This window comes from Watersipora subatra, chromosome 2 (assembly GCF_963576615.1).
Source record: "Watersipora subatra chromosome 2, tzWatSuba1.1, whole genome shotgun sequence".
Taxonomy (NCBI): Eukaryota; Metazoa; Bryozoa; class Gymnolaemata; order Cheilostomatida; family Watersiporidae; genus Watersipora; species Watersipora subatra.
Window position 1 is genome coordinate 50,940,738 of NC_088709.1, and position 12,579 is coordinate 50,953,316.

The following is a 12,579-nucleotide window of genomic DNA, read 5'->3' on the forward strand; positions in this document are numbered from 1 at the left end:
ATAAAACCATGTCTATTGTTCTTACGCGTTTGTTTTATCGTCATTGTAATGCTGTCACTTTTAGCACTGATATCTTATAACTTACTGTAAAAAATCGTTAAACTTTTCAACCTTAGCTCGAGTGAGTACATATCATTAGCTGATAATCATGATGAGCCTGTTGGTTACCTGTGATTATCGAAAAGTGCTGCAAAAATTATTTCCGAAGTATTGGGTCACATGATTAGATTAAGACTTGACGATTAGTCCAAGCCAAAAGAAAACTGTAAAGTAGCAAGCATCTATATTTGATACGGGGTCTTCGGCAAAACCTGAAGTGTTTGTCATAAACTAGTGCCACAATAAGTTTTATATTGAGCTTTTTATTGGCCTTTCAATTCTCGTGAGAACATCACGTGACAAGACAATAACCAAACTGTAATGAATACGTCAAATAAATAAAGAGATTCCAATCTATGGTGGCTTTTCGTTTTTGAGTGTTTAAGAGCTAGTAATCACATTTCCACATATTTGGCACTTACAACACAACAGAGTAAGACATGGTGAATTTATTGATACCAAATAACAAATGTGAATTTTGTTGCGAGTCAACCTTTAAGCTTTTTTATTGCTCATTGCTGAACCACCAAGCTAGTGGAATTTTTCTTAACTATTGCTTTGTAGATTGTGGGACGCTCCTCTACCACCCTGGTATTCCAGCTTGGAAATCAGTTTTTTAAGACTCCAGTTGGACTTACAGGGGAATTAGAAAGCACGCAACTTTTAAGCATAGATGATTTGGTAAAATCAAGGTTAGTGTTCTAGAAAGTACTGGCGCATTGCATTCTCATGTTTTAGATCCTATGGCAAAACATTGCATACGGTATGTTAATATGATCATTTTTGCTGTATCAATATTTGATTTTTATTGTAGTCACCGCTGCAAATGAGTGATAGAATGGCGTACCCATGTCAAGCATCTCAGAGTCTACTACAAAAATCCGGTGTAACTACTTTGCAGACAAAAAGGCACCCTGCTGGCTATGTACTCAAGAAGTAAGTCATATGCACTGCAGCATGACTCGCTTACATTGCTGTCAATACTGACAGCATAATGACATATAGGCTGCGCTGTCATGTCACTATGACATGTTCACACACTTGCTCTAGGATTGCATTGGTATGCCACAGAATATGATCATATACATCTGTAGACCTATCATAACATATCATAACCCGAGAAAATCAACTGTAAACAGTTTTAAATAGAAGTTGAATGGTGCTTCACATCCAGTCATGTCAGTTGCTAAAATCCAGTCATGTCTTTTGCTATATCCAGGCATGTTAAATGCTATTATCCAGGCATGTCAGTTGCTAATATCCAGTCATGTTAATTGCTATTATCCAGGCATGTCAGTTGCTAAAATCCAGTCATGTCAGTTGCTAATATCCAAGCATGTCAGTTGCTAATATCCAAGCATGTCAGTTGCTATTATCCAAGCATGTCAGTTGCTAATATCTAGGCATGTCAGTTGCTGATATCCGGGCATGTCACTTGCTAACATCCAGGCATGTCACTTGCTAATATCCAGGCATGTCAGTTGCTAATACCCAGGCATGTCATGTGCTAATATCCAGTCATGTCAGTTGCTAATATCCATGCATGTCAATTGTTAATATCCAGTCATATCAGTTCCTAATATCCAGTCATGTCAGATGCTAATATAGCCATAGATGACATAGCAATATTTCTATACTATGGCCATACTGCATTCTGTGCACTGCATCGCTGGCATGCTATCAATGTAACAGTATTAGGTTGGCTGTGTACGCACCGTGAAAGCACTATGTTACCCAAATGCATGTCTGTAGAAGTACTGCGTTACCACTGTACAAGCGATGTCGGAGTACTGTTATCACTGTGCATGGTTGTGAAAATATTATGTTAGTACTGTACAGTGAATGCTAAGAACGTTGTGTTACCCCTGCATATGTATGGGAATAATATGTTACTCATGTATATGTACTGTGGAAATGTTATGTTACCACAGTGCATATACTGTAGAAGTAACGTGTATGCGTTGTAGAAATAACAACTTACCATATTGATTGCATTGTGGAAGTACTGTGTTACTATTGTACAAGCATGGTGAGAGTGCGATGTTATCTATATACATGTATATATTCATTATGAGATTGTGATGGTGCCACTTTGCACTGTTTGAGTACTACATTGTCACTGTACATGCACTTTTGGAGTTCTATGTGTATTTTGTTACAATTTCACTGTAGAAAGACTATGTTATCAAAGTGTGAGCATCAGTATATATTGTATTACAGAGACTGATGAAGGTATCACACATTCAGGATTTTATAATAAAGCTATCTCTAACCAAACTCTACTGTATATTTATAGAGCGGTATTTTAGTGTGTACATTTCCCTTTTCTTAGATTACTTGTAGCTTTATAGCCTATTTCATATGGTGTTAGTAATTATTAGTATAGTTCAAGGTAACAGCGAGTGTTTGTCCTGTTCAGCCCGTTCTTGCCGCTTCCACTTACTGCTACCCGCTTGACACTTCACTTATGAACTGGAATAAATCAAGCATCAGCCATAGTTATAAGTAAGAAATGATTTAGCAGAAATAAGGTGGTTAAGTAGAAAGAGGTTGTTAAACTCTAACACCACTAGGTTTGTATGCTAAACACAACTGATTGGTTTGGTGCCAAATAAGCTTTCTGTTTGTTCACTTGAACACTTACTACTCTACGGGAGATGATATGGTAGCATATACAATACCACACAGAGGAGTGAAGACATTTACTGTAATAAATGTCACCACTCCTTTCTTGGATTATTTCAGTGTGACCCAAAAGTAAATGTTATCAGCAATCTCAAAGTTAGACTGAGAGGCTGTGATCAATTAACCCTGTTAAGCCCAGAGGTATAAGTATTGATTCTAAAATTATTTCATTGGTTTATATGAACTGAAAGGAAGATTGTGACCTAATTACCAAAAAAAATTTCCATGATAGGTAATATACATTGTTCTTTGTAAATGTTGCATATACGCAACATTGGGCTATAAGTGAATGAAAACAACAGCTATTTTCATTGTTAACAAGCATAATGTATTGTTGAAAGCCACAAAGTAAATGCCAACAGAACATGTATAATTACAATAATAATGATGATAAAAATAGTATGACATGATGGTTAGAAAATTATTTTATGATATCAAAAGGTCTGATAATTTCCACTACTACTTTTTGTGGAAGTTTGTGAAGCAGTTTCTATCCTCCGTAAAACACAATCAAACTTCACATTTTGTACATACAGTTGTAGTATAACTGTTCTTTAGCTTGCAATGGCTACATCTACCCCTGCTGTCACATTTTCCTGGCCAGTGGCCTATGTTGTCAAATCTAACATCCTCATTGACAACTACCAGCTTAGAAATTTTCTTAGCTGCCACTGAGTCATCTAAGGATGGCCGACCTCTCTTCACGGTATTGACTTTTATCAAAGCACCAGCTACACCAGCCTACAACGTGTACCATTACAATTTACCCCAAATAAGGGTTGCATTTGTTGTTATATGCAAAATTCAGAAGTCACTATCAGCATATAGGTACATCTACAGCACATCTAAATTGTTTTATTATACAATGAGGTATAGGTGTATTATATCATATACATAAATATATGTACATTTATGTAGGATATTATCTGGTATTATAACAAGTGTGAACTGATTACATTTATGTTTACCTGAAATCTCCTTCTACTAAGCAGTTCTTTCTTGGGTAGCAGCCGATGTTCTCTCCTATATATGTTCCAGGCATTTGCCATGGCTAATGTTACAATATGCCAAAACAAATACATATACCATCTTCTTGACCTTAGCTTGAATCGATAAGCTGCGGTAAAAGAATCTAGGAGATCAACGCCGCCCATGCTTTGGTTGTAGCTTGCTACTATAGCTGGCATTGCAAAGTACTCATAGTTCTTTTTACTCTTTACCCATCTCCTGACTTGCTGTGTTGGCTCAACACCTGTGACAGAAGAAAGCAGGCTGACTGCCCTATTATCATACCATCGCACTGCAATGATGTTATGGTTTTGATCTACTCGATAATTGATGGTACCACGCCCTTTTTTCTTTAGCTCTTTTTCTTGCAGTAGCGTACATTGGCCCATTCTATTTTTTCTTACTGTCTCTATGTATCTCATTCCTCTTTCATTTAGAGCAGTTATCAATCCCAAACTAGTAAAAAAGTTATCAGCAAATATTTTGTAATTAGAATTATATTTCAATGATTCCGTGAGTTTTAGAACAACATCAGCTCATTGGCCTAATGCACTTCTTTGACCTGTTCCACCTTGGTAGACGTCAAAGTCATATAAAATGCCAGCTGGGTCAGCCCTTCTCCAGATTTTAAACCCCCATGGATGTGGCTTTCCTTTTATGTACTGCTGTATAGGGTTTGTTTTTCCTCTAAACTCACACATCATTTCATCAATGCTGACGTTTTCTTCTGGTGTAAGTTTGAGGCAGTTTTCTCTAAACGATTCTAGCCAAGGTCGCACTTTCCAAAGTTTATCCTTCTGCCTGTTTTCGTCACTGACTGTAAGATTGTTGACCATATGCAGCTTGGTGAGCAAGTCACGAAATCTATTTCTGCCTATAGCGGTGCTGACAGGAGGGTAGCTGGTTTCAATCTCCCAGTATTGTCTGACTGATGACATTCTAACTAAACCCATGTGAAAATACACCCCAAAAATCTTTTCAATTTCCTTGTGGTTAGTTTGAACGGAAGTTCCAGTTTTCTGAACACTATAAATGTTGGTCTGCTGTACAATATTGTCAATCATTTCTGTAGAAATGAACCGCCTAAAATATTCCAATGGGGTGTGAGTCGCTCCATCAATTGGTGGTTCAGGTTTTGGACCAATGAAATCCAATGCAGATGGTGTGAAGTTAGCCTTGAGCCACCGATATTCTCTCCTCTGCCCCCGAACTGCATTCCCATTTGTTGGTTCCTCTTTTTCTTCATCTTCTGATTCCTTATCAGACTCTTTGCAAAAAAATGTCAAAGTCAGCTTCCATGTATCAGTAAAATTTTGTTCCCCGAGTATCATAGGCTATTGCAAATGTCTATAAATGTATTTACATGGGCATATGCTTATTATGGATGTATACACTATATTATACTGTAGTATATGTACATAAATTAGTATGTACGCTGTATAAGGACAGTTGCAAATATGTGGATATATGTGGAGGCCTATATAACTTATATTGTACATGTAGGTACATTAGTGAATATATGAATAATTTGTTATAAAATGTATATACCTGTTGTAGTTAGTTGTTTGTTGGGTAGCATCAAAATCATCATCGTCATCACTTTCTAGTCCTTCATAGTCACTGCGATTTCCAATTATCTCATCTAATACATTGTCCACAGTCATCCTGCGATGTTGAGCCATGATTTTATAGTATACCTACGTAAAAAAATAAAGAGATACATGTATTATAAATAGTTATACTAATAAGATATTATTATATAACTATATATTTCTAAAGCCAGACCATACTTTCTTATAAATGTTCAACGTGATTTTATTTATGTTATAATTATTATTCGAAACTTTATTACAAATTTCCCTTTATGAAAATGCAAATTGTAGTATTATTATATATGAAATATCAATGTCTGTATCATGATATACCTAATATTTTATACATGATTGAAAAATGTAGCTTCCTCATTGTTACAAAGCATCTGATATTTATCACTATGACTATATTCTTTGTTGTGCACAAGTCCCAATGTTGCGCTGGCGCAACACATAGTTTGACAGACACAAAAAAGATGTTATAGACTAAATTTATGCAACATAAATACTTTATACAGTTAAACTACCTCTGCACTTGAGTCTAATGTAAAAAAATTCTAAAGTTCTTACCTGAGAAGAAGCAAGGACAGCTAAGCTAAAATGGCAACTTTTCCCACATTTTGATATAGTCACATGGGCAACTTTGAAACACCCTCCTAGGTCACATGATTGATGTAACCAACAAAAATCCTTGGAATCCTTGTAGAAAACATGCATTAGGATAAGACAAATCCAGTTTTAATGCAACAGCAATATTAACTTGGTACTAAATTGCCTACAAAGTTTGTGTTGCGTATACACAACACAGGGCCTAACAGGGTTAAATAGAGACTGTGTACTATGGCAAAGGTTAGGGAGGTAATTGACTATTATCTCTCATAAAGCCAATATGATGGCACTAAGGCTTATTACAGTGAAAACCAGCCTTATATCACATCAACAGTAGTACTCAATGGCTATTACCCTAGAACACTTTTGTATTCGCGGCATCTAACTTTCGCGTTTTCGCGGCAACAGCATCTCGCGAAAATTTCATGAGCGAAACTAAACTATTATAACGAATGAGCGAAAACGCGAAATTAAATGGCTTTCTTCATTGATATTCACAATAAAATCATCATATTAGAAATGCAGGCAATTTTCGGGTGTGGTTGGCTCATCGGGCAAGTTTTGCTAAACTCATTATAGCTAATACACCGACTGAGTAGCTTAGCAAAACAAATTAAGATAATAAGTTTTTTTGGAAAAGCCTAGACAAATGAGGAAGATGATGATATTAGTTTAGTTATTGAATTTGTAACTGATGAGGATGACAGTCTGGTAGGGAAAGTCATAAAATTGAATAATAATTATTGTGGTTATGAATTTTATTACCAACCAAAAGCAATAACAACGCGGGGCCATGGCCACCGCGGCACCGCGTGCTATAAATACTTGAATTCTAATATTGGTACAACATCAGTCACTGCGGCAGGGAACTTGACGTCATTGATAGTCCAGGAGAAAAACTGCAGCAAGCGATCAAATTGCATTATTGATCTCGCCTACACATTTCTACCTGCGGTTCACAAATACAAACTACTGTACTTTTCGGACGATTAGCCGCTACTTTTTTCTGATGATTTGAGCCATGTGGCTTATAGGTAGGCTTACAAAGGTGCCGGCTAATCACTGTGGCTTATTCTGTGGCTTTTTTTTTCACCGCTAGGGCGCACTAACGGGAATCTCCAATTAGTGCACTTCTAGCTGTGAAAGAAAATACGAAACAATGCCTCACGGTACTGTCCCGTTAGGCACTAAGTTAAAAAGCGTCGGATAATACGAAACTGTGCCGTTTTGCACTGCTACGTTTTAAATGGCAAAGTTGCTACCACGTTAAAAAGCACAGTCCTTAGTTCTGCGGCCTATAGTAAGGTGCGGCTTATGTATTGTTTTATTATCGTTTTTTGGAAAATAAAGCACATGCAGCTTATATAGAGGTGCGGCTTATATAGAGGTGCGGTTTATAGTCCAAAAAGTACGGTAGTCCCAAATTGAAAAATATTTCGTACCAGTGAACTGGACCTGAGGAATCTAATGTTTGTTCCACTGCATTTATTTTCACATCACTATATTTTCGCACTCATCAGAGCTGCGAAATTAAGTTCCAGCAAAATTTTACTCTGTATGCTACTCACAAAACTAAATACTAGCGAAATATAAGTGTCCTTGGGTAGTAATGTTTATAGTTTGGTAGGGATTCAGGCGTGTCCAAATTGTTTGCCGGTGCTGGACCATGGATGCATTCGACAGAGATAATCAAGGAGTTGTCTACTACTTTTTATTTTATATTCTCTTTGAATTGTCCTGCTTTACTTATATTCAGTTTTAATCGAAGTTATCAGAAGATAAACCAGAAATATGTAAACCTTAGTAACTGGAATATATGGAGTGTGTGAGCCATATAGATCAGTGAATCATAGTTGAGCAAAAATTAGGTTTGCATAAGATTTACCAAACATAGAAAGAGTTTGGTAACTTCAAACTCAACTATGGATGCTGTGCAGGGGAATTTGGTAAAGTTTAAAGGCTATCCTAAAATGACTGATTGCTATGGTTTAGATGGGTAACAACCGCACAATTGCCCTTAGTAAACTTTTTCCCGACAATAATTGATCCGTAATACAACTCCCCCACTTAAAAAACACATTTAAAAAATTTATTTTCTGCCCCAAAATGCTTTATTATTTCATTATTTAAATTCGGAGCAGTTATCCTATAAAGGAAGTTGTTTTGCAGCCGTTTAAATAAACTTGTACTAAAAATTGTGGGAATATCGTAAACAATGGGAGCTTATACATTAACCTAGAGCAAGGTATCCTAAAAAGTGTATCCTTATATTGTCTAAGACTTTTAGACATTTTATCTAAAGAGTGTGATACTTAATTGTACCACATGAAACTAATAGTAATAAAATGCTTAACTTATAGAGTGAAGTTCCACTTAAACATATTTTAATATTTAGCTCTGATTTATCATTGAGCACTCTGTAACGAATTGTGCGACATCCACTTTATGTATATGAATTATAAATATGAATATATATACATGTATATATATGCATGTATATATAATGTGCATATAATATAATGTATATCTATTGTATATCTTTATGCAATATACATAAATATCATATGGTTTATTGATATATAATTCATATTGATTTATATATATTTACATATACATGTATATAAATATAATATTCCTGCATATGTATTTGAAGTATGTACATGAGAAAGTATTTATGGTATCTTCAAGCTGTACAAGTGAGCAAAATACGCATGTCATACATGCATCCAATCAGTGTAATTACTTAACAGTATAAACTTGGCTGAGGAATTCTAAGATTTCTAGCGTAATGTGATGACATCACTCATGCAGTATTTCACAGTGTTAGCTAGTATCTGTAGTGATACACAGTACATTGCTACGGCGGTGCCCAATATCGCGGTACTGCCAAGCCATTTTTAGTGTCTGCAAAATTAAGTTATAGGCCTACACTTTCTTATAGATATACATCTATTTCAATGACAACCAACTAAAATCTGTTTAAAATTTTAAATTCAACATAATTTTTTGCATAGAAATACAAAAATCTAGATAAGTATCACAACTTCTTGATATTGGTTGCTATGACATTTTGAAATGTAAACAAAATTTTGCATTGATTTTCGTTTCTCAAACTTTAATACCAGTTTTCTCAAAACAATTTTCTCGCGCTAGTGGTAAACATGCATTCAGTTTATTGACCATAAAAGCCGCTGTAATTAAACTAAAATAAATTTTTTTTTGCAAAATAACTGATAATCTTCTCCTTATGTTAGTGTAGACTCTAAATCTCACACACCCGACTTAACCATGGTTTCTGTGATCATGAACCATTTTTTCACTTTGGTTACAGATCGCTGTCAAAACCATTCTGCATTCAACACAACCAACTTTCAAACTTTATATATTACACAGCAGCTTGCCATTTTACTTATAATATTGCATGTCTCTTATTGCAGGTGAGAGATATAAACATACTAGCCGTGTCACCCGGCGTTGCCCGTGTAATAGAAGAATATTTGGACAGAAAATTAATTTGTATTTAACATATAATCACATTTGCCATTCTAACTTTCAAACTACATATCATGAGAGAAGTTTTTTGTCTTATAAATAATGAGAAGTGGTGAGAGTTTTGTTATTAGGGCCATTAGGCAGTTTAATAATGTGAGGAACAGCTTCTCGTGACGTTATGCTATGACCCGCGTCATACGTAAAGCAGTTAGGTATAGCTCTGATATAATGCCTTATATTGGTTGGCCAACAACTGCGACATCCTTAGTCCAGTGGGCTAGACATAAGACTTCTGCCCGGCTTTGTGCGAGATCGAATCTTCGTCGGTATGTAATATTTATTTCAAGAATTTAAGATCTATAGCCGGATTTCCGACATACGACACACGAATTTTGAAAAATATATATATATAGATAATCATTTCCTTTCATTATTGCTGTTTGTTGTACATAATAACAACCAGTACATTGCAGCTACTATTGCAGTTATCCTATTGCACTGCAGTGACATTTGACGGCTAATATTGCATTTCTCAACCAACAGTACCTTCTCTTTTTTCCAATATCACTTTGGTTGTGGGCAGTATGACAGGAAAATTTCTAGTATTGTGTATATTTATTGTGTATTTATGTTCATTATAAACATACATCTTATGGTTTATTGATATATAATTCATATGTATTTATATATATTTACATGTACATGTATATATATATAATATTCATGTATATATAATATTAATGTATATGTATTTGAATTATGCACATGAGAAAGTTTTTATGGTATCTTCAAGTTGTAAAAGGGAGAAAAATACGCATGTCATACAGCCAATCAGTGTAATTACTTAACAGTATAAACTTGGCTGAGGAATTCTAAGATTTCTAGCGTAATGTGATGACATCACTCACTCAGTAGTTCTCAGTGAAGTTACACAGTAGTTACAGTGAGTTACACAGAGTCCCTTCATTCTGAGCTATTATTATTAATTGTTATTGACTGCTATCATTCTTCGATCATGAGCATCGCGGATTGTCCACCACAGACTGGCAGCGGGATAGGCGGGCTTCGTTTATCATCATCCAGCTCGCTGGCCGAGCTGGATAACACCTCTTATGGTTTCGGTAAGCAATGTATAAATACATGTTCATTTTCACTGAAGGAATATTGTAAGTTTATAATCTGTCTATAAAAAAGATGTAATGTTTCTCTTCCTTGAAGCAATATAAGTTTATAATCTGACTATAAAAAGATGTGAAACTCATAAACTATTGTGAAAATAAATACATTAGAATCGATGTTTAGCTAGTTACTACTTAGCGACTGCTGAAAGGAATAAGGACCTCATCTAAACTGATATATTGTTAAAGTGAGAGACAGTAGAGCAGTGAGCTGTAGAGGAGCGATTTATGTGTCTTCTAAAAACAAAGAGTCTAGTATCAGGCGCTTCAGTTCAAAAAATTGTGTTGGAATCAAACCAAAGCAGATGGCGCATGAGAAGTTGTCATACCCATTAATTTCCTTTCATCATTCAAACTGTAGTTTGTGGAATGAATCAACAAACATGAAAATGAGAGACTATTTAGTCACGCATTTGACATATGAGCAAAAGATCTGACTGTTATGTTTATATCCTTTCTCACCAATTTTTTGTTTGTCTAAGACATGTCTGTAAAATAAAACATAACATTTAATATATATTATAAAAATGCTTAAGAATGCTTGCTTTTGACTCATATTTGATTACTTTATTCTAGTCCATACTACCTCCTTTGTTAGGTTGATATGAAATATTTTAAACTGATATCAGCTGCTTCAATCAAGTTAGTAAATCAGTCAAAAGACTGCAACAAATTTAATTATAAAATGTAGTGACATTTATTCGAAAGAGTAGCCTCAGGACCTACGTAATAATAAGTCATGAAAGGTCATGATGTCGTTATTCTTATTAAAAACTCGCTATAGCTAGGCCAGTAAACTCAACTAAAAGATTTCCTTAATATAAGACTTGATAAATTCATTAACTATTTGCAAGTGTCTTTCTCCACAAATTCAATCGGTGAAAAAGTGAACATCTCATGGTGACACAACTATTAACATTCCGCTCCAACCAAACTTTTATGAGCTGTCATAACTTTCACTATTGAGTCAGAGTGTTATGAAACTCGATAAGTAACTTTGTTACAAATAGAACTCGATCTAAGACGTTTAAACTGAAATTGTATTATTTCATTTTAGAACTCCCTGAATTCTTTGCTCAAGAAGAGGGCAGCTCTTCCTCCTCCGGACAATCTGCGCCAGCAATTACTTGGCCACTGCCTGCTGCCCTTCAATTTATGCTAGATGCTGGTCATCTAGCTACTTTGAGGGCAGCAGAGCCAAAAAATTTAACGTGGCCAGTGATGGAGGAAGAGCTGCCTGATTCGACATCTACTCCTTCATCTCAACCTCTTCCAATGCAATCAGCACCCTATCCACCTTCACACTCCAAATCTTCACCTCAATTTCATTCATCAACACCCCGATCAGTACAAAAGAAACCATCACCCCATCTACCTTCACCATCGAAATCATCACCTGCATCTCCATCATCAACATACTCAAAAGCACCACTCCTCCCATCATCGCCACCATCTCCAGCCCAAACTGGAACAGTAACAAAGATTTTAATTGGTTGCGCCGCGGTAGGAGTGGCAGTGGCAGCCTTCAAGCTGTACAAGTAAGTTCTTATGCTAAACAACCTATATCATTATAGTACATGTTCTATTGCTGACTAAAGCCTGGTTCCTATATCGATTGCGAGACTCCGGCGGTAACAGGCCCGCTGGCATATGTTCACATAAAGCCACATCGTTATTAATATCGTAAACATAATTTTGTGATCAAATAAAATTTTCGCTCCCCCATGCCGTTCCTATAATGGTGACCTTTACCCGTACAGTGCATTCGGGAAGGCTTTGCCTGCGGTTTTTGCGAAATTTGAGCAGTGCGAAACTATTGCGATGCTGCCGGCAACTACTGGCGGTCCTTGGTGGTACTTGGCGTAGGTTCCCATTTCACCGCTAATAACCAGCTGTGCTGTCGCCGGTGCTTTGCG

The 12,579-nt window shown here is 35.9% G+C and overlaps 2 protein-coding genes across 2 annotated transcripts; one reads left to right on the forward strand and one right to left on the reverse strand.

Moving 5' to 3' along the window:
* Positions 1 to 4,328: 4,328 nt before the first annotated feature.
* On the reverse strand, positions 4,329 to 5,123 carry LOC137388300 (piggyBac transposable element-derived protein 3-like). Its single transcript, XM_068074790.1, has one exon. The coding sequence runs from the start codon at positions 5,121 to 5,123 to the stop codon at positions 4,329 to 4,331; it is 795 nt and encodes a 264-aa protein (XP_067930891.1).
* Positions 5,124 to 10,500: 5,377 nt separating this feature from the next.
* On the forward strand, positions 10,501 to 12,205 carry LOC137388301 (uncharacterized). The gene is made up of 2 exons (XM_068074791.1): positions 10,501 to 10,606; positions 11,721 to 12,205. Exons 1-2 carry the CDS (start codon positions 10,501 to 10,503, stop codon positions 12,203 to 12,205), a joined length of 591 nt encoding a protein of 196 aa, XP_067930892.1.
* Positions 12,206 to 12,579: the final 374 nt, after the last annotated feature.